Raw genomic sequence first — 23,071 nt, 5'->3', positions numbered from 1 at the left:
TAGCCCTTTCTTCTATTTCTCCATGAAATGCAATACGTTGTTTTAAAGGCCAGCTAAGATGTTCTAATTTGAATGAATTGCTCACTGGGAGACAGTCAGTTGTACAGAAAATTAATTTTGGTTACAGTCACTCATATCCTCTAACACTTTAAATGAAAACATAGTGTAACTAATAAATATCTCTCAGCATGGGCATGTTCTCTTTAAAGCCTGATTAATGATTCTGTCCTCAGCATAAAATCCCCACCCTGTTAAGGTGAAGAATTGTTAGTTGATTTAAGCACTTCACCTGCCTGAACATTTGAGCATATTTCATAAAACATTTGATGAATGCGGTTTGTTTTTGCTTGGCTAACAAAATGTTCAACCAGCAGCTTTTGCCCACCTGCAGAACAACCATGTTCTCTCCCTGGGATCTGCTTAAATACCCCCCAGTGCTGGGCTTCCTTTGCACTGGGCTGTGCCCTGTGTTATGGGGACTTGCTGTGATAACTGTTTCCCAGGGGCTGTTGCATTTGGAGCTGTGGTTCTCCTCGGGCTCCTACAGTCTTTCATCCATCATCCCTGTGGGATATATAACACTTCCATTTAAAAAAAGAAAAGCAAAAAAAACCCCAACCACCCATGTTTTGTGTAAATTCATTCCCTTGCAATGATCTTTTCATTTCGGGTAGGTTCATTTTTAGCACTGACAACTGTGTGCAAAGGGCTTTATTTTCTATGAGAAGGGGGCACTGATAACAGCCAGGTCTGGTGGGTCCTGAGCCATATTTGCTGGCTCACCCAGGCAGGGGCACATTCACTCATACATTCTTCTAAGCCAACTTCAAAAAATATCTCTCTCGCCCAAATCTCAGCCTGTTACTTGCTCTGTTCTTGAGGCAATTGTCAGCACTGGCCTCATTGCAGGAACGTGGCTGTGCCTTTGGAGCCCTGGGCAGGCATAGTCTCTGTCAGTCCTCTGCGTTGCCCTTTGTGGGTGAGCTTATGGTGGAGGAGATATGGCTGCTAGACCTCCCTGCAGTGAGAGGAAGGGCTTTGGCACGCCACCCCATGGAAAACTGCCTGAATCCCTCTGGCACCAAGTCCATTTTACACTGGCTATAAGATTTTTTTTTTTTTCCCCCCCATTTATCCATCCACCAATTCTGGCTCATTCCCTTGATTCCTTGTGTTCCTTATTTCTCCCCCCACATTTTAATTTGTGGCTTGTTTCTGACAGGCTGGTTCACCTCTGGCACTCAGGCCTTGACTTCTCTCACGCAGTGTGTCCTATGCAGCCAGATGCCTCGGAGCAAATTCAGAAGCTGCTTGGCATTCCTTTGCTCTGAGTTTGTCCCCTTGCCTTCCAGAGGATGTTGAAAATAATTAAGCAACGTCTGTTTACTTGAGCTTTCTGCGGAAGCAGGTGAATTTCTGCCTTAATGAATAATCATCTCTGTAGAAACCCTAATCAACAGAATTTTTCTTGATGCTGGTGGAGGATGAGGCATTTGGCTGGGTAATAAACATAACATTAAATGAGAAATCACTTGCTGGTTGGGTAATGCATGCAGAAGAAATGAACTGCATAACAAAATTGCTTTCCTTGCATCACGCAAAGAAAACACAGGCATGCAGAGGCGCTAATAACTGTGGGAACACTAAAATGAGGGTAACGTGGGGTTGAGTTGTGTCAGTTCTTTCCCTCAAAACCTCTTTCTTTGGCAGAAGAACAAAATTGCCCCGAAACCATCAGAACCCAGTACTTCCTTATCCAAGTCCCTTTGCTGTGTTCTAACAGAAGGAAATTTCCTTTCTTTAGGTGAAATTTGGAACCTGTAACACGCCCAAGCCAAGCTTCTTTGATTTTGAGGGAAAGCAGAAATGGTAAGAGGAAGTTCTTGTAATTCCTAGCAGTTTCTGGCTCTACATTTTGTTGCGTTTTGTCTCATCTGTTGACAAGTTATGGACCTAGAGGGTGTCAGCTCTGAGAGTCTGCCACTGAACTGGTTTTAAAATCCTTTGTTTAACAGGAAAATGTTTGCTGCTACGCCTGATGCAGACATGAAGCACCAGGCTCCTGTATTTACTTTGTTCATCCAGAACTAGCCTGCATACAACAAAAACTTTGAAAATACCTACAACTTTACCTTGTAAACACAAAGTGGTGATCCAGCCTGGATAAGGATCCTCTGAAAGATCGTTTCACAGCAGGATGCTGCACTAACAGTGGCCATGCACGGCTTCAGAGAAAAGTTGACCATTTCAAACTGAATGAGAGATGACTTTGCACCCCCTGAAAGTGTTTAGATGAACCTGTTCACTGTGTTCCACTGATGACACTATAAAAACATGTTGTGCTGTCTCTGAGTGGCTCGCTGGTGTTTTGCTCTCTCTCCTAGGGAGGCTTGGAAAGCCCTGGGAGATACCAGCCCTCATCAAGCTATGCAGGAATACATTGCTACAGTGAAAAAATTAGACTCCAGTTGGAATCCACAGGTAGGAAACATGAAAATATTGTTCAGAAAACAAACCAGCATTTGTGTCCTCATAAAGCTAACAACAGTTCAGCTTCACACAGATTTTTAATTGCTGCATGGCAAACTTCATTTTTGAGCAGATTAAAGTCTAAATTAATTTTTAAAACCTCTTCTTTTGTTATGACCGAGACATGAAGAGCCATCTCTTTCATTCATAATTATCCTCATTACAGTGAGCGCATGCACAGGGTTGGTTTGGCTATAGTGATTTAATTTGTTTTGCTTTTATTGGTTCATGCTGTATTTAGCATGTAAAGATACTTTTTTATCCTTTTCTCATCTTTCTCTTTTCAACTACTATTTAAATGTTGATCAATACAAAGTAATCTCCATGAAAGTGACATGAACTGAATGATCAATTCTAAAAATGTTTCCTTTTTGTTTCGGTGCAGCAAATTACCAAATCTGATTATGATTAGGTACTCCAACATAGCAAGTGTATTTCTAAGTCCTGTATGTGTGTGTTATAGGGAGACTGTACCGTCATTTTAATTAATCTGTCTTTCATCTATCAGCTTTATTACTTGATTGAATATTTAAGGATATCTCCCTGTTTGTAGACTGATTTTTTTTTTTAATATACAATTTTTAAAGAGGATTGCTCTTTAGAAAAAGTAGTGCCTTTGATGGGAGATAGAGTGGAGATATTTCACTAATAGCAAAATGCTGAAGGCAGGGTAATTTCTTTTCACGGTAGGAAATTGATTCTTTTTTGGTCCTGTGCTTTGGAAGCAAAATCCTGTGTGAGCACAAGCTTATGAATCAAGAATTTGATTCTCAGTTGTCTTCTGATGCTGTTCTGGAGACTTAAGAGTAATTGTTTTTTCTTCACTAGTTCATGTTTCATAGCGTTGATCCTGTTTTTGCAGCAAAGAAATATGGTCGTTTAGAGGAAACTCTTTTTAATGCCCTTGGGGAAAATAGTTTTATATGCTGTGCAGTGCTGTTGGCAATACGCTGTGAAGTGCAGTTAGCAAAAGCTAGCTGCCTGCTGTGTAAATTCTTGTCCAATCTAAAATTGTCATACAGAAATAAAATAATTTAAAAAGAATCCACGTACGATCCTGAATGAAGGAAGTGCCTAGCAGTGTAAAGTGAAACATATAAATATTTATTAAACAATAAATAAATTTGAGAAAAAAAAAAAAACACAAAACACCCAACACTTTCCTGAATTTTCTTGGGTAGAGCTTGTGTTTATAACAATGCTTCTCATGCATGGTGACAAGCTTATCTTTGTCCCTTCACTTTCTTGCCTCAAACAAATACTTATTGTCACAGGTGTGACCTTCAGGTTACGAAGCTGTCAGCTAGGAAAGTCCAGTAATCTGCTAGTTTAAAAAATAAAATATTTTAAAGAAACCATGTAGCAAGCAAAGAATGGTTTGCAGCGCTGTTCCTCCCCTCTTCCCCTAAGGTGAGGACTGAATGCGTGTGAGCATGTTTTTCCCACTGCTGTCCTTGCATAAGCCTGTCCCCAGGACTCAGCAGAAGCTAGACCGTGCTGGGTAGTGCTGTTGCACCAGCGTGTTTGCTCGTTCGTGCGTTGCTTCGCTATCCCTGTTCGAGTAGTTGATGCAAGAAGTGTGGGCTTGCAGGAGGAGAGCAGTGCTGGAGCCTGAACAGAAGGTTCTGTGAAGATGGCAGGGCTGAGTTGTCGGAGTCGTTTAAAGAAATGTGATTTTTCTTTCTTTAAATGCTTTTGTTGCAGTGCTGCAATAGATGTGCTTCTCTCACTCATGTAGCTGTGCATATATTTCTTGGCTTTCTGAAGGCAATGATTTTTTTTTTTTGTCCTCTGTGTGGTCTCGGTGCACAGAGCTATAACGTTGAGGAAAATCTGTGGGGTGTTACCTGGTTTACTGTCCCTGCACTGCTGCATGGGTGCCGCATTTCATGTCCTGACTCTTTCCTTTTCCTGTGCCTTGCCTGTGACTGAGCTAGAAACCTGCTAAGAGATCTGAGTGCTTTACATTGAAGGAATATGCTCAGGTGCAGAAAGGCCTAGCAGAGAAGTTACTTTAGCTGAGAATGTAATTTAAAAGTTTAAGTACAGGTGCCACTGCTTTCTTTAAAAGAAGCCACCTGTCCTTCCTACTACATCTTCCTTTTAATTCCACTTTTATATGGCCAAAATGCTATCAGGAGTCCTCTCACTCTTGATCTGTCTCATGGTGCTCTGTACTCTCTCTCCCCTTCCTCCCCCCCCCTTTTTTTTTTCTTTTTCCTTACCAACTCCACCTTCTGGAGCCACGAGAGGGAGCTCTGTTCTTTAAAATGATGGAGATGCATGTGTCGGGGGATGGAGATAAAATAGCTATTTTAGTCTTCAAATTTCAAATTGGATTTATAGAAGAGATCTGTGGGTACATTACAAGGTGCTTCATCACTGTCGTTGTGTCTCCTTTACATGCTCATTTGCTGGGTTCCTTTGAATTTTTCCTACATTCAGTAGATCATGAATGAAGTATTCCTAATCGTTGGTTAAAAGCAGTATAAAGTGCTTGGTACAAATTTGAAAAGTTCAGCTTTCAAATCATTATGAATCATAAATAGTAAATACAGTGCAAGGTGTTGAATTTCCTCATTGTGCAGCTTCATTAATTTTGCTATTGTAAAGTTTTCTCAATACTATCTACATATTTTCTCTTCCAACAGTTCATCTCCTCCCCTAAAGTTTTTCTTCTTTTTTATCTTAAATCCTCCTCAGTCTCCTGTTTCATATATTTGCAAAAGGTTTTTCATGTCTTGATCCTTTAGTACTAAATATGCAAAATTTACAACTTAAAATCACCTTCTATTTTTCATAGGTTCATTTTTTCCCAACAGATTTGCTGCTCTTCTGCAGCTTTCAGGCTGTCAGTATTTTTTAATAAATAGAATCTAACTAAATGCAGTATTTCTTATGCAGTCTGAATAGATCCATGTCTTCATTCCTTTTTCTTGATTCTTCATTGATTCATTCTCTCATATTGACCTTGTAGTTTCTGTATTAGTACAGACTGTAACTGCTATAATTTAGTAATCCTTGCTTGTTTTGGATGTAGGAAAAAAACCCAAACAAAGTAAAAGCATTCTGATGCAGTAGGAGCACCCTGAATTTCTGTTCAGAAGCAATGAGAACACCAGCAGCAGCCAAAATCTGACCTGCTGCTTCCTATTCCTGCATGGAGTTTGGAGTATTTGCACTTTATTAGGAGACAATGAAACATGGAGAGGCAGCGGCACAGCTTTTCTCTGCTCTCTGAGGCTGGTATGCCACTTTAGATAGTAGAGGCACAACTGTTGGCTCATCTCCATGGCTACTTCCAGTGTGTTTTAGTTTCTTCTTCACCCTTGTTGCTAGCAGGCTGTCTGATAGTCATGCCTAATCTTTCCTTTCAGAGCTTTGTCTAAAACCTGGAAAGAAATTATCATACTGCATTTATTTTCAGCAATTTTGTTCACTGGGAAATCTTTACAGTAGCAGATAACCTAAACGATATCGAGGTGAGATCCATTGTCTTTACATTCAGGAAGCTGCAGGAATCTCCTTGCTATATTTATCTTGAACCCAGAAGTCTAGAACCAAAAATCACAATTGCCTTTCTGGATGCTTTGCAGTTAGGTCTTCCTACGTTGGCATGGTCTTACTGTGTTTTGTGTCGTAGGTTTTTTTGTCTCTTATCCAAAAAGAGCGGTGAGTAGGAGGTCAGGACTATACTTTTCCATGCTTGTCTCCATTCTCCTCTTGATGCAGTCTTCCTTCGTCATCTTCTACCTTTTAGCGCATCTTTTGTTTCTTGTTCTTTCTTGTGAGTCATTCCTTTCAGTCAGAAGTTCCAGGCAGTGGAAAGGTAATTGCTTGGACCAGCTCAGCTCTATTTGCATATTTCAGAGACATCACCTGTCCTTCAAGTCTATTCACTTTTCCTCCAGAACAGAAAATAATTGATGAAGCAATTCTTTTGCGTTCTTTATCCTTAAACAGAAATGTTTCATGCCGTCAACACATCCCACTGCTTTGGGTCCTTTAGAGAGGTATATGTGTCCCGGCTGCTTCGTTTCTCATACGTTCACCTGTTGTCTCCTGCTTTTACTGGCAGCAAATGATGTGTTGCTTTCGGAGGCTTTTGCTGATGTGTGTGCGAGTTTGGCAATGATACTCATCTGCGCTCCCTGCCAGCCACCTGCAGCTTATTGCCTACGCATGCTCATCTGCCTGACCCCTCTCTCCCGCTGCTGTGGTGCTGTCCTGCGGTCTCAGCAGTGGGTTTGGTGATTTAGGGAGGTTCACCTTCACAAGCTGGTTGTCTTGCATCTTTATCCAATAACTTTGTTTTCATGTATGCTACAGCCTCTACTGTATAATTTGCCATGTCTAGTACTTGTGGTTTTTGAGACAGTCTTAGCAGCTGTATCTCCATTCCCCCACACGCACTCTAAAATTCTAATCTGTCATGCATTTGATATCACAAATCCCCATTGGCTTTACGCATCTGGATTTTTTTGACATAGGAGTTTGTGTCCGCAGGCACTGACCATCCGGCGGCAGGAGTGGGACAGCACGTCTTTGCTCAGCAGCACTGTACACATCTCTTCAACTGAGTTCATGTCATCAGGGACGTGGGTGGAGGTGTGTACGTGACACTGCAGTGAGGCGGTTCAGGAGCTGTTATTGATTATTTCTTAGAACAAGATGGCTATATGGCACAGCTTAAACAATAAAAATAAATAATTTAAAAAGCATCCAGATTTGCTCATCAGTTTTAGCCTTTCATTTGCTGATTACAGTTTTGGCATCTCTTGATTCTAAATATTTCCTTTTCCTATTTCTTATATTGCATATTTACCAGTTCCAATGTCAACACCTTGTCATGCTTCTAACTTCAGTGGCATCCTTCCCCAAACACTTAGAAGCCTTCTATTTGCTTTGACTGCTGAAACTTGTAGGAGGACTTAATGATTTTCTATTTCTATATTTAAAAATAAATAAAATTGGCATTTTAACTTGTTTGACTCAACTTCACCAGTAATGCACTTAAGATTTCTGCTGTGTAATGAGGAAATATGCGTATTAGGAATCTGAAGAGCAAAGACACATCTCTACGGCAAAGCAGGAAGAGAGCTTGATTTCAAAGAAAGTAGGCATTCACCAGATGTGTTTTTAAACTCTTAAAGGTTTGACGTTCCAGGCTGATGTTTGCAGGGGAGAAAGCTGCCCTTGTTTTTTTCAACTGCTGTTCTGTGCCTTGTTTGAGTAGAGGAGGATTTGTTTCTCTGTACGCTGGACCAAGTAGTCAATAGAAGTAAAATACTTCTATTGCTGTGTTGGTGTGGGAGCACCAAGTCATGCTGTTTGGGGCATCCAGGAGAGGACCCCTGGGGAACAGAGAATCTCATGAAAAAGAAAACAAACTTACAGGTGGATAAAATAGCAAATGCACTATTGCTGCAGGCTCAGAGCAGTCCAGTAAGCTGGAAAACCCGCAGGAATACAGCAAATTGATTTGTCCGGTGGGTGTTTTTGCAGGAAGCACTGCAGGGGGCAATATTTGATAAGGTGGGTGGCCAGGTATGCTGTGCACAGGGCTGGGCTCCATCCCCCCTTTTTTCTGTTGAAATAACCTTTCTCTATCACAGTTTAAATGCAACAAGCAAGTGAAACTGAAACGTGGAGAAGAGAACTTGCAATTCGAGGATACAATGAAAAGCAGGAGAAACAATTTCCAGATTTGCACGGGAACTGAGGTTGTGTGTATGCTTTTTGTAGGTTGCACCAGGTGTTGCTGAAGTATTTTAATGATTGATTTTTAAATTGATGAGCCTCTTGTATTTAAGAAGGGTCTCCAAGGCAACTTAAAATTTCTATAGTGACTGATACAAACTGTGTATCCAAGCATGTTAAAACAGGCATTTGGAAATCCAAACCTGAACTTTTCCTAAATTTGGATTCGTTGCTCAAATCTGGCCTGTTCACGTCTAGAGCAAGAAGCTTCGCTCTTTTGCAGTTTATAGGTTTTTATCTTTGGTCAACTTCTAAGAATTACATTAGCGAATAGTAAATGATACTGTAGTTTTAGGCTGAAATCTGTGGATTTCTTGGTTAGTACTGCAGGCCGATGGAATTTCTTCTGGAAACTAAGAAATGCTGTAGAAGAAAAAACGTGGTCTGTAAACAAAATGAGTGCACCCATCACGTTTTCCTGTTTTGTCTATCAGTCAAACAGATGTCTCCCTTGATAATCTGTCCCAGCAGCCACGGTTTGTGGTTGGGAAAGATCAGCGGAGTGGTGTGGGCAGGATTACAAGGGGGATGGGAAGAGCAGGAAGGGAAAAAGACCTTTTTGGGTCTCTGCCCGTCACAAGCAGCAGTGTGTTTGCATACCTACTGTGCAGTTTGGGCAAACGTCTCAATTTACGGCTTACCATACTGCGAGGTCAAAAACTTTGAAAATAGTGACTTTATTTCTTTGGTAGTATAAAAGCCATTTAATTACATCGTGTAAAGAGGGGCCTAATGGAATTATGGCTGTGCTCCTTAAAGCTCGCCTTCCTGTGCCGTGCTAGTGCCGCACGCTGGGGAGAGGAGCCTCCTGCGTTCCTGCGCGCTGCGCAGCAGCCCTGCCAGGGGCTCTGCTCGTCACTGCGCCCGTTTCTTTCTGGGTTGGTATCGATCCTTGGGTGTCAGTTCACCCATAGAGAATTTCGTGTTTGCCACTTGGATAAAAACAAAAGTGTCAATAATTATACTTTAGAATAAAAATGGAAACAAACCGCAGAAAACAAACTGCACTGTCTGCTATGTATATTTTGAAAGCTCTTATTTCAATGGATGACCCACATTGGAAGAAGCAAATCACTGAGATGACTGATGAACTGTAATCAGGCTTTTCTGCTTTACAAACAACAAAACCAGAAAGTCTCAGGTTTCTTTTTAAATTCTTTTAACACAAAAGGAAGCACTAGAAATTAAGAACAAAACCAAAAAACTGATCCACCCCAGGCTTCTGGCTTTGGGACTGCAATGTCCTCTGGGTTTAAGCAAACTGCAGAATTGTTGGGTGTTTTGTTTTTTTAATTTGTCAGCCATGCTGGGCTGTCGTGATAGTTTGGTTTACATCCTGAGAGGGATTACGCAGAGAGATTCTTCTGCCCTGCTGCCTTTTGCCAGCTGTGTGAGGGACAGCCTCTAGCATGCAAGCAGAGTTAGTGGTAGGTGCAGCCTTCCTGTGGGAAGATGTAATCTGTGCCGTGCATGGCTAACAAAAGCTTGCGGTTTGTGTACGCCTTACTCATACATGCAAGACTACAGGCAGAGTGACCCACCTTATTTTATCCAAGCTGGAAAAATGGCAATTGATTAGCTGCAGAAGTTAGAAGACCTTGAGTGTTTTGCTTTTGGAGCATGCTTTCAGAACCAATTTTTCTTATTAGCAAGGGGATGTTTTCTTGTTCCTGTTGTGTAAGACGGTAAAATATCACGCTACAAACATGAACTAAATTTCCCCGTTCTTCTGCAATAAAGGTGTTGCTTCCTTTGCTTCTCTGTATGCTCTCATGAGGAAAGCATGCTGATGCTTTAAGTACTTGATATAGGTCCTACTCATAAACAAAGCTGTCCATAGGTTATTTGCTACCTCTCTGTCCCTGTCTTTGCACATGTAACTGTTTATCAATTTTATTCCATGCAAGATAGCTCAACTCTGGCACATCAAGTAGGAGGTAGCGTGTTGCCTTCCTGCTTTGTTGTATAGACTGTTTTGCTCTGAGCAGCAAATAAAATTCAGTTTCCTATTTATACTTACTGGTTTTAAAAGCAACGCAGGCTTATGGGCAGTGCAAGTCCTCAGTACTGTGAAGATAACGCTGCCATCCCTTGGCCGCTCTTTAAGTGAGGGAGCGGATTAATGAAACAGTAATGTGTAACTTCGTAACGATGACAGCGTAGATGGGAGCTGGCGGAGCTTTGCCATGAACCTGCGGCCTGAGGATGGGGTTGTCAGAGATGTCCCGAGGATGCTTTGTTCTAGCAAGTAACTGGCATGCCAAGCGTTGGAGTGCTGTGCTGGTGAGGCTGTCGGCCATGGTGGTCTGTGATTTTTTTTTTTTTTTTTTTTTTTTGCCTGTGGAACAAGCTTGATAAATTTTAGGGCTTTTTCTCTTCTGTGGCTGCATTTTATTGTAGAGCACAAAACAAAATGCCAGATCCAGAGTGAAATTTTCAGGTTTTTTGGAGTTGTAGTTCTGACAAGCTGTGCAGAAGTGAAAAAGTTAAAATGAACAAGTGTCTCATACTAGAAATATAAACAGCTGGAATATGTGTCAGCCTCCCACCCCCTGGGATTCTGTTGGATTGTTCTCTTTGATTTTACATCTCCGCAGAAATTTATGGTCTCGGCTCCTTTTATTTATGACATTGCAATCCTCATTCAAGCGATTGATTGAAATACAACGGTGCCAAGCTGCAAGCCTGTATTTTAGAAAGGTTGAAGTTTAGAAAGCAAACCAGCCATGCAAACAGTTGTGTATTGAAAGCTGCACTGGAATCCTGTACAGAGGTTTCACATGTTTCTATGTTCTAAAACTTCTTCAAAGTGAAGAATTATCGTGACTAGGATTTATACCTCTTCTCTCTCCCTCCTTTTAAGCTTCCTGGTCTTCCTAAAAACATACTGTACGTTAAATATGCAGTCTTACTAGCCCTGCAAGGGCTAACTTGTGCTTGTAATGATGTTAGCCTCTGTTTTTCCAGCTCGGATTCAGCAGTGCTGATGCACTATGTTGTTAGTGTACTGTGGGCAGCATAATATATTCTCTCGCAGCTACTTGAATGTAGCAGTAGTTGTTTTCTGGAATTGCAAGCCAGACATTGGGGGGCTCATCATTTTTGGCTACCGATGCAGTGATTTTGGTTAAACATTTAAGCAAAGATGAAATATTTTTCCTTTTGAATTTGTCAGTAAATTAATTTTCATCATCTGGCACTAATTCAAAAAAATATCTTGTACTATCTGGAATGTATTCAGAAAAAAGAATAATTAGAGATGTAGCTCTGCCTTGCTGATGCTGAGTGTGCTGCTGCAGCATAGTGAGGTCTGTGGCATCCCAGCGTCACGATTCCTGGCGTACTGTTGGATTAAGACACTGCATACTAGCCAGATATACCAGAGGCAACTGGAAAAAAAATCAAGTTTAAATATATATATCTCTCTCTCTCAAACTGCTGGCATTCAATGATGACAAGATGTAACAGAATGAGGCAAGGTACTTTACCGTGTGACTTTCTGTGCAGCAAGGACCTAGTTGCTTTTTTCTTTTCCCCTTAATAGCTGTCCAGAAGTAACAGGTTTTGCTGCATGGCTGTAGTGCACAGGTGGCAGTCCCACAGCACCTGGTTATTCTGTGATCCTGCAGCTGTGGGATTGGAGGCATGGAACCCAGCTGAGCTCTGGGATCTTAGAGCTTCACTTGAGCAAGTGCTCTCCTAACTGAGAAAGCATCTTGGTATCAGAGAAGGACCACCAGATCAGGGTTAAGTTGCTGCTGATCCTCTGCTGAAGGTGGTTGCTGCTATGGCTGAGTTAACAGAAAATGGATAGGTGCTGATACTTCCAGGGAGAGCCCAAGATCTTGGCTTAAATGGAGATGGCAAGGTTGAATTTGTTAAGTTCTCAGACCACAAGCTGAACTGGCTGAGGTGCAACCAGGTATTGCCATCTGCCATTTCTGCCTTGAGATGGCAGTTTCCGGCCGGACAAAGAAGTGTTTTAAATGTCATGTGAAGTTTTCATTTGTTGCAGATTTTTACCAGCAACTCCCCAGTAACAAAAATGTGGATAACAGAAGTATTAAAAAGCTTGGTTTTATGAAGAGCTGAGTGCGGCTGGAAGCAGAAAAGAGCCGTGTTGTGAAAGAGCATGAGGAGTCACTCTACCAGCAATCAAAACTTTCCTGTTAGGTTTGTTTCTGTACTGAAACTCCACCGGCTAAAACATATTGGAAAATTAAGTTTTCAGTAGCGCTGGGCAACATTACAAAGTTGGGGCTTGGGGAGGTTGCAGCATGGGCTGACAGGAGGGGTGTGGAACCAGGCGGGATGCTGTCATGGGCTATAGAGACAGTGGAGATAAGCAGGCAGCGAGGTGCAGTTAGGAGCTTGGGGCAGAAGCAGAAAGCAGAGCAGGCTACGTGTCAGCCTGATCTAACAGGAGGTTTGGGAGAGGAGGAAAACCAAATAGGAAGATGCAAGGGGAGGTGGGGAGGACCAGGAGGGTAAGAGGTGCTTCCTCTGCTCAGCCTTAGCTTTCTGCTGGCCAGGTTGCTTCCCCAAGCAGTGGGGAGCCTCTGTGACATCTGTGGACCCCAATATTTTCCTGGGGTGCCCAGAAACCTAGAAGAGCCTGATTTAATGCACCCAAGTCCTGTTGCCCTGGATAGCAAAGCGAGGTGGCGAGGGTGGGAGGAGCGGGGATGGTCTCCTCTGCTTTGGGGTGGGGGGGGGGGGGGGGCGGGGGGGAGGTGGGTGTTCAGGAGGTGAGCTTTGAATTGCAATGCAGCCCACTTCGGAGCTGATGGTAGCCTCTCATCAAACTCTTGTTCTGGCTAGCAACCTACCAGACTGTGCTAACAGCTTGACTGTTTTAAATGGGGGAGGGTGCAACCTCTAATTAAAAAAAAAATCCAGTTTTTCAAAGGATTTGAAGCTGTTGCAGAACTTTCAACTTGCTGTCAGAAGCTGGTAAAAAAAAAAAAAGTCAGGAACTTGGGTAGAAACTATGGGTTTATCTTACTGTAGACTATGTAATGCCTTGATTTTTAGATGTGGAGTTGTAGACATTTACTTGATGGTATTCAGATGCTGGAAGGGTCCATGTACCCTGCTGCTTCACATGGCTATGTAAAGGCTAGTTTAAAAGAGAGAATGTGTTAGTCAAAAATAGCATATGCTGTTGGTTAGGAGAAAACAGCTGGGTTTTTTGTTATGCTTTGTGTATAACATAAGCTATAGCATAATTAAGCTGTTTCTTTAGTGAAAATACAGCTTTTCGTGTTAGAAAAAGGTTAAGTGGTTATGTTTAGCTTGCTCTTTACACGAAGTTGTCAAGGAGGTATTGAGTGTAATTACCGAAGATTAAGATTTTGTTTGGATGTTAGCTAACACATTGGTTAATGTGTTGTAAGAGCTTAGAGTGGAAAAAGAGTTATCCTTTAAAAGAGCACGTATTGTCTAGTACATAGGTACTTGGGCACTATTGTACCCCATTGCTCCTGTTTTAAAAAAAGATGGCACTCCTTAAATGTCTTTAGAACATGCTATAAGTATTTTGAGCTGAACTAGCCAGCACAAAGGTGTGTGAAGGCTCGGACACAGCATCAACACGCAGCACTGGAGGCTGTTTAGCAGGCAGCAGCCTCTGGATCCTGCTGCATCCTTCTGGCTGAGCCTGTGAAGGGTTACACCGTAACTTCAGAAACCTTCTGTTCCTACTGGGGTGCTCTGATCCTTCCCTTGCCGGAGTCTGTGGGGACAGGGACCAGTGAAAATCTTGTCATTCTGCCATTTCTCTGCCTGTAGAGCTCCTAAATCCACCCTCTGCCTTCGTGATCTAGATCTAAGGAAGACTTTTTTTTTTAAAGCGAGGGTGGTAAAACCCTGGCCCAGGTTGCCCAGAGGTTGTGGATGCCCCATCCCTGGGAACATCCCAGGTCAGCTTGGACGGGGCTCTGAGCAACCCGCTAGAGTTGAAGATGTCCCTGCTCATTGCAGGGTGGTTGGACTAGATGACCTGTAAAGGTCCCTTCCAACCCAAACCCTTCTATGATTCGTTGGAGGAAGCAAATTTCAGTGGTGCTGGTCAACCAGCCTTGGAGCTGTTCCTTTTGCCAATGGGGAAATTGGCCCCCGTGTCACTCCAGCAAACAGAGGATGAGTATGTCAACAGGTAGGCTGGGTGTGGGGGCTGATGTCTGTCCTTTACATCTCAAAACCTAAGGTTGCCTTCAGCTTTCAAGCCTCAGCTGACATGTTTCATCCCAAGCTACACAGCCTTTCAGTATTTCCAGTTTGGCTTGGAATGTATTTCTTTCTCATAGAAATGATAGAATCTTGTGTTTGCCACCTGCATATCTTTTTTTCCACTTAAAAAAAGCTCCACAAATAAAAAACTGTTGGAAGCCACTGCGTTAGGTTTTTTGAGCGATTATTTCATTCCATGCATATGTTAAAATGTATACAGTGAGTCAAGAAGTCACAGCTACTAGCAAGCATAAAACTTGCTCAAAATTATTTTAAGTGTTTTACATTTATTTCTCCTCCCCTGACTGTCTTTACTACTAATTTCCAACCATGATTATGGTGCAGTTAATTAATTTGTTACAGGTTAAATGAGTAATCTGCAAGGCCTTGTTTCAGATCACAGCAGTGTTTAACTATGACATTAATTATGGTATGTTTGTGTTTATTTTTTGAATGTAAGCTGGAAAATATTTTCCCTGTCTTACATTGTGTTTTTTAAGAGGAAATTTTGTGATGAGATTTAAAAGAACCAGAAAACTTTTTTTTAAATGTAGCCATTAATAGAATATTAACTGAACTGTGCCTGCAGTATTTAAAAAAAAAAAAAACAAAACCAAAAACCAAAAAACCCCCCAAAAAAACAAAACAAAAAAACCCAAACCCACAAACTAACCAACCCCACATTATCCTGTGGAGCGTACTGCTGTTTTTTATGGGACAGTTTGCTCAAATTGTACAGATCCTCAGCGGTCTCTTGAAAATGCTCCCAGTGCTGAGTCATGGGCATGCTCTCGCCGAGCTGCTGCTGGGAGCCAAGAAGGACTGTTGAGAGAGGAATATTAAAATAGTCTGTTTATGACGGCCATTAATACGGCTGGTGCGGAGGGTACGGCAGCCCTTCATGAAAGGTGGCTTTACAGCGGAGTGTAGCATGGAGGCTGCCCTCAGCCACGGTGTGTTTTTATCTTGTTTGGATGTAACTGGCCTCTGCTAGTCTGTAAAGAATGGTGGGAAGTGCTGAGCTCATACATTTCAGTCGAGAGGGGAGGATTTTATGAATCCTGCTCAAGTGTTTAATACAGTGCCTAATTTTATAGATGGTTAAAAAAATAAAAATTCCTTTAGTAGCATCACCTCTGAAGGGTTAATATTTACCTTCCCTCCTGCTACAGGTAGTGTGAAGTTCAGCTGAGCTGTGAAGTCGGAAAGATACAGGTGGAAAAAACCTTTGGAAGAGAACATTGTTTGTCCTCATTTCATGCTTCATTAGCGGCCCTGCCGGAGGACCCTCCCGCATTGTTACGGGGTCAGGAGCCTCCCGCCGTGCTGGGGGAGAAGAGACATCTCCCTGTCCAAGGGGTCTCATCTTCGGACCACCTGCGTTTGGGGTGGAGAGCACCCTCCTCCCCTTGGCTCTCCTGGCACTGGCCTTAACTAGTGAAGGAAAAGACGGCAGCAATTATGGCACACACAATTAACGAGCTTCTAATCTCCAGCCTTGCGTGTAATTGCTGCTGTCAAATACAATTAGCATCTGCCCAAGTTCCCTTCCCAGGGGGATGGTCGGGCTGTGGCACAGAGGGAGAGGAGGGGGGCGAGCAACTGAAACTTTAGGAGAGTTTACGTTTTCTTGTTGCCTCCCTGATAATCCTCACTTCTCACGAACTGTGTCCAGAAATGTTAATCCAGAGTATTAAGGGGACATGGTGGCCAGCAAAGCAAGTCTTGAGGTCTACCGTTGGGTTAAATCTGTGAAGTGTCTTGTCTAAAACTTGTCACCTGAGACTATACCAGCTTAATTACCATTCTATCAGCACACTTCAGGGATTTACTTTTACCTTCATGTGAGCCTGATGGGGTTACCTGCCTGTCCTGTCATGGCAGCCGAGACTGGAGCTGCTGATCACCTCCCAGGTGTAGTCTGGGGAGTTGGGACATAGGCCAGGGTTTCTCCTGCCCCTGCCAAGCAGACCTCTGTGAACATCAAGCGCTTGCATCTCCTCCAGTCTCGGTGGCTCAAGACCTTTGGTTGCACCCCAAAACCCTGCAGGCACCCTGTGAGGCCAAGGCAGATTTTGGTTGCTTTGGTGGCTGCTGAAGGCTGCCACGTTCCTGTTGTGCAGAGCGTTTCAGTGTTCTGCTGCTGTGTGTGCACCTTTTCTGCAGGCTGGTACGGAGCAAGGAAATGTGCGTGCCTGGCCCCAGTGCTGGGCTCTGCGGGGAAGCCAGGGAGTGTGCCATGCGGACACCTGGGGATGGAGGAATGGGTGAGCTGCAGGAAGGTGAATTATGCAGAACAAATGCAGATTGGAATGTGTGCTCTGGATTTGTTGCTGCGGAAACACTTGAAGTTTTGATTGTGGTAATTTTGTTGGGAATATTTCTTGTCTCCATCCCATAAAGCTAGATATAGCTGCTACGCTGACTCAAGTTGCATCAGGCTCAGTGGAGGAGAAAAATAATACAATAAGTAGCCTCTGAACATAACCTGAGATAACGTCTTCTGTACGCTGCAGTGGCTCGGGTGTGAGATCCTGATGCATAGCTCTCGTTTAAGGTGTTTCACTTCTCTGTTTCCAAGGTGCATGATGATGAAGAACTTAAGTCTTGAGCATTTTAAGGCATTAGCCAGTGTAACTTTGAAGATAAGTATTTTGATGAGATGAGCCTTTTTGCTAATGGCTTTCTCTTTTTCTTAAATGTATATTTACATGAAGCTACTTAAAGGTTTTGGGTGTGGAGAAAAGCCAGCGTGAGATATGAGGGAACTGGGGGGATGATAGATGTGCTGTGCAACACAGCCACGTGCTTTGCCAAATGGCTATTGCTGCTGTGTGTGCTGGGTGTCTAGACATGCAAACCTAGCCAGGCAGAGTTCTCATTTTGCTCTGGATAAAACTGGGATGTCCTACATTTAACCCATGCCTAGGATCTAGCCCTTTTGTTAAATCCAAGTTCTGGGTTTTTTGTTGTTTTTTAAAGCGTTACTGAAACTTGTGCTATTCCTGCTGTTTTGTCGTATCTTAGTAGGACTTCTCTGTACCCTTCCTTCTGTCAGATTCATGAGTCCCTTGCCCTACATATAAAACAACTGTGTACCATTTGGTCCAGTTCTGTCCCAGCTCATCACCAATGGTAAGTTCACTCGCATCTCTGTAATGAGTTCTGGCACATGAGTTTGAAGTGAGTTATCAGAAGGGCCCTTGGAAGTGCCATTTTGTTAAATCTGTTGTAGTCTGTTTTATGTATTGGAACAAAGCTTGGACTTGAAGATGAAAAAATAGTAAATCCCTGTCCTGTCTTTGGGGATGTAGCAGGAGGTTGGCCTACCAAACCAACCCCCAACAGGAAACTCCCGATCTTCCTCTTAAATTATTTTCATCCTGCTCTCCAAAAATGCAAGAAGAGAAATGGATCATGCTGTGGTCATGAGAGACTTTTAAGACCAAAATAGAAGGTGAACTCAAAACCCTCACAGAGAAAATGTTTGTCTCTAATTGTTTTCAGTTTCCATAATGCTTAGTATGACAAAACTATCTTCTCTTTCTCCTTTATTTTTCAATCATGATTAGACTTTAATGTTGTTAAACCTTATAAGTGAGTTTGAGCTACTGTCTCATTGAAGAGAAGATGGAGCTGAAATTGTCAGTGAGGCATTGGACAGGGGTTTTTAATGTGTCTGTCATTATATGTTAACCTCTGAACTGGGATACGACGTCTGTTTTATGGCTGACAACAATTTAAAGGTATACATCTTGACATCGTGGATAAAGGAAGAAGGGGGAGTGGAGAAAAAAATGAATTAATGATGTTAGCAAATATTAGTCCCTGTATTTCCATTTTGTTCAGAAAGTGCTTGTCAGGCTTTGAGGCCGTCTGGAGCAGCATTGTCAGTGACAGCCAGTCGAGATGCAATTGTACCTTGAATCGAGCCAGTCTTTTATTGACAAATACAGTGCACTGAGGCAGGGATGAGGATGCTTGGCTGTCTGTTCCGGGAGGAGTGTGGCTTCTCTCCTGGCATTCCTGGTGACATTTGAGAAGGATAGTTCTGGGCTTAGTGGAGTTCCCTGCGCCAGTCTGTGAGCACATCGGGAGTCAGGGGAGTTGAAAATGTCTCTTAATGAGTATGTATGCTGCATACCAAAGCAAGTATTTGCCTGTGATTTATGCTAGCTTTGGTAAACCAGATCCACCTCTAAAGTTAACTGTCAAGAGTAATAGTGACTTTGAGATCAGCCTTAATTGTACACGAGCAACAAAGAATTAATGGGCAAGAGTTAGGGAAAAACACAAGACATTCCAGTGCCTCTTAAGGCATCTCTTACATTTCTTTAGCACCTCTTCCCAGATCTCTTGCATGCCACTGCTTGTGCTTTGGCACCAGAGTGCAATCCTTCAAGGTTTCTTCCCGTGCTGTCACAAATTCCCCTTTATTCCCACAGTTTTTAACTGGCAGTTTGAGGGCTACCCCCTCACGCTTATGGAGCCCACAGTAATTTTGCCTTTTCTACAGCATCACTCTTACATGGTCCTGACTGCAGATAGCACTGCTGTCATCTCTCTTGGATTCAGGCTGCAAATTATGGGAGCCTGGGATCATGTTATTTCTTAGCTATCATTAGTTACATGTGTATCTGCAGTGCTTTTGGACAGCAGTGCCAACAGTGAAAGAAATTGAGCTGGCTTAATTGAGAGACACATAGTTAATTATTAGTGCCTTTTTTTAAAGAAGAGAGAGAATGTGCGGTGTCAGGTTTTAATTTCATTGTGGTTTGCAGGCTAATGTGACTTTAAACTCACTCATCATTATCTGTGTATACGTAGCATTTCCTTTATCTCTCCAGCCCTAAAAGCCCTTTTCTGCTGCAGAAATGTCAAGAGATTTGAGCAGGAAAGTGCATCTGCCTGTTACTCATCAGCTTGTGTGAGCGACAAATAAAAACACTGGTTCCTGTTAGTGCAATAGCTGTGACGTGGTTTGGAAGGAGCAACTGCTGTCCCCCACCTCTTTCATTACCCAGCTTAGTACGTCGTGCTCAGATACCGCGTGCAAGTCCCTGGCTGGCTGGGTAGTGTGGGCATTGGAAGTGGGCAGATGAGCTCATGGTGTGGGCAAGTTGTCCACGGCGGCTGGAAAGATATCGATTTGTATCTGCTTTGGGGCAGAGTTAACGTTTTTGGGGCAGAGTTAACGTTTTTCGGGAGAAGCGTTCCTCGCAGCCTGGACAGATTCTCCTTGGGAGGTCCAGTGGTGATGAATGGTGGAACCACGATGCTATCTTTCATGGTTTTGCAGCATAGAGGCGCACGTTAAATCCTGAGAGGATAGCTGAAACTTTTCCTGTATGTTTTTCATAAACTTGTTCTGCATATTGAGGGCTGCGAGGAAATAAGCTTGGTTCAACACTCATAAATTGAATATTGAGTTACCTATTCCTGTGTGAAGGAGATGAGATAAAAGTGACTTGGACGAAGTAACCTGTATATGGATTAAAAGCCGGAGAAGTTTTTGCCTGAGCATTTTTGGGAAAGCCGTTATCACTAAGTTTCCTGATGACCTTAGGTGTACTCCATCAACATGATTAATCTTTGGTAGAAATGCATTGGTTGTGCAAAGAAGGTGAACTTAATCCAAGAAACCCTTTTTACACTTTGTGCCTCTAGAAAGATGAAATGTATTTTCTCAAATGTTGTTTCTGACTTTGAAAAAAAAGCAACAAGCAAAAACTGTAGTGGGAAGAGATGAAATAATAGAAATTAAAATTTTCTTATAGTTTCTGATACTGGTTGAATGACCACTGTCCCTCAGTATTGAAGAAGATAGACTAGTTGTGCAGCACAGCATTTTATAGAAACAACTCTTGCATGTACTAGCAGATGATCTGAAATTAATTTTCTTTATAAGTGGTGTGGAAATAATTGATGGACAGTAAGGTTCTCTGCCAAATAATTTTTTAAGAGGTGCATTGCACTGTAAAGACTGAGGCCCTTTCCCTTCAGGAAAGGAGAACCTTGTGTCGCCTTTTACTCTAAATTAGGGAAAGCCTACTTGCCATAGACTAGTTTTCAAAGCCAGTTTCCTTTCCATTTTGTCTTATACAGAAGTATGCATGTGGTATCTGCAAACCCAAATATTACAGCTTTGGGCTGGTACGGGAGAGCTGAAAGGTGGAACTGATTGTCTCAAACTGGGCAGAATGTAGAAGTAAATGTATTACAGGGAAACAGTAAATTGATTTAAACCAAAATCAACCTAGGGAGCAGGAAGAAAGACAAATGTAAACGTGTTTTATTTAAATAAAAAAACCCAACATATTTCTAGGTACAACTCTGATGAGGCAGCAATACTTCTTGGTGTAATCAGCAATGTGTTGCAGCTACTGAGACTGCTAGAGGTTGGGACGGCTTTCCCTTTGCTTCTGCTTTTATTCACCCTGGGTGTGATAATCTCTCATCACAGGAAGCCACAGAACTGTCCGCTGACAACAGCACGTTGCAATTAATGGGCTGGTTTTATAAGGAATTACTGCTGCGAATTGCAAACCAGTTTTGACGGCTTACCTGAAGACCGAGATGGGAGATGCCCTGGAAGAGTTAGAGGTTCTGGTGCCCTGCACCCCCTAACAGGGTCAGGCTTTCAGACAGCAGGCACTTACGCCTTTCTGAAAGGCTGGCATCAGTGTAAAGTCAGCCGATTGAAGATCCCAAGCTGCAGGATGTTTTGTTTGGGTTTGGTTTTTTGTTTGTTTTTTTTTTTTTAAAGGTAGGCCTGAGGCTCCGTATCGATCAATCATTATTCTAATTGTTCATTTCTATTATGGTGGGAATCATTCAGAATCCTAGAGTTCCTGGGAGTAAATCATTTGGAAATGCTGCCCATTACAAAATTTAATTTTAAATCTATATTAAGTAGATTTATAAAGGCAAGCTTTGCAATCTAGTAACATTAGTAACGTAACATTATGCTACCTCACAGAGGCTCGGCTTTTGGGTCCTAAGGGGCCATGGCTGGGAGTGCTGTGGAGGCAACGCTTTGGCTCGTGAGCGGGGTGGCGAGGCTGCCAAGCCTACCTTTCGGGTGACCCTTCTGGGCCACCTTCAGAGGAGCATTGATCCGGTTTGCTGACAGATCCACCCAGCTGTTCTGGATGGATTAGGGTCGTAGGATACCGTCTGCTGTAAGATGAGGCTTCCAGAGGGCTGATCCCATCTCTGGGGCAGGGGAAGGGGTGGGAGATGGCGGAGGGGTGGCACAGGCTGGGATGGGATGGCAGCCAGGATGCTGGACCAATCTTTCTTTTTCTTTCAGGCAACCGAGAAGAGGGGAAAAGAAAACAAAACTGCATTTGGAGGCCCAGTTGTCAGCTCATTATATCAAGAAGAAACAATCAGGTGATTATCTGCACTGGACTTCAGTTAAAACCAGGTTTTTTTGACTGTAATTTTGTTAAGCTTTTTTTTAATATTGCACAAGTGTGGTGGCGACTATAACAGGATAATAAATGACAGGAAAGAACTTTTCAGGTCCATAATCATTTAAATCAATAACTGCCTGTATCATTGCCAGGTAGTAACCTTTCCGTAGCGCAAGATAGGGGGGAAGGGCAAGGCTTCCCATTTTTCAGTTATATGGCTAAAAACGGTAATATTGGATATTTTTAATAGAAAGCTATTCAGGCACTACCTTTTCAAATAGTTATTTCTTTACCAATACATTCATTAAGGATTATTCAGTGAAGGTTTTAATGTTGGACAGTGTTTGCCTTCAGGGAGAGTTTGTACCTTATATCAAATTAATTTTTTCTAGCTTCTGCAGCTAGCATAGCAGAAATGCATTTACTGAACTAGAATGGCTGCTATTTAAAAACTGTCAAGGTGCAAGTAGTAAGTGACATTAGCTACTGAATAAGGACAGCTGGGTTTTCTTGTTTGGTTGGTTTTTTACTGTTCCAGACTACTAATCATGAGTTTAATATTAACTCCAATACCGAAGTGATTACCTGGAGGATCTTTCAGAATACAGCATCGTATTTTTAGTTAAGATGAACGGTCAGGGAAGGCTAAATTTTTGAACAGTGTTTGCTGTCATGTTGCAGTCACCCGCTTATGTTTATGTGATCCCATTTGTTTTATTGAATGTCTTGCATCATTTTAGTCCCAGGAAATTAAAAGGTAAACACTGATTTCTCTACACACAACCTCCGAAGCTTACTGGGAACTTTCCTGAAGTGTTAAAACTCTAACATGGCATTTCTTTGACTTGTCACAAACTAATGAAAAATAAATCTTGAGCAGGTGCCTCAAACCCTTTGCAGGGATGTCAGGTAGAGATTGATATGGCTGTGTCCTGAGTAAGCAAAGAGGGTGGCAGTTTTGTGCTCGGCAGTAGTGCGGGCACTTCCCTCGGTGTTGTGATCCGCTTTATTGCGAGATGGAGCAGTTGGCCAGGAGTAGCCTTCTCTGCCTTGCGCGGAGAGCCAATGCATCTTTAACTCGCACCTGGACCTTGACCAGTGGTGGTCAGGTATGACCTTGGTTTAACACACTG

At 42.6% G+C, this 23,071-nt stretch overlaps 1 protein-coding gene across 1 annotated transcript in view; it reads left to right on the top strand.

Moving 5' to 3' along the window:
- ACBD6 (acyl-CoA binding domain containing 6) overlaps positions 1-23,071 on the top strand; it is an 88,191-nt gene that overhangs the window by 4,301 nt on the left and 60,819 nt on the right. Inside the window, exons 2-4 of the mRNA XM_082002978.1 lie at positions 1,805-1,869; positions 2,385-2,481; positions 21,833-21,915. Of these exons, the coding sequence (XP_081859104.1) occupies positions 1,805-1,869; positions 2,385-2,481; positions 21,833-21,915 (245 nt within the window). The remainder of the gene's footprint in view (positions 1-1,804; positions 1,870-2,384; positions 2,482-21,832; positions 21,916-23,071) is intronic.

The sequence above is a fragment of the Phaethon aethereus genome (assembly GCF_964289735.1).
Source record: "Phaethon aethereus genome assembly, chromosome: 8".
Lineage (NCBI taxonomy): Eukaryota > Metazoa > Chordata > Aves > Phaethontiformes > Phaethontidae > Phaethon > Phaethon aethereus.
The sequence above is the reverse complement of the archived record's forward strand: the minus strand, read 5'-3'. Positions and strand labels throughout refer to the sequence as shown.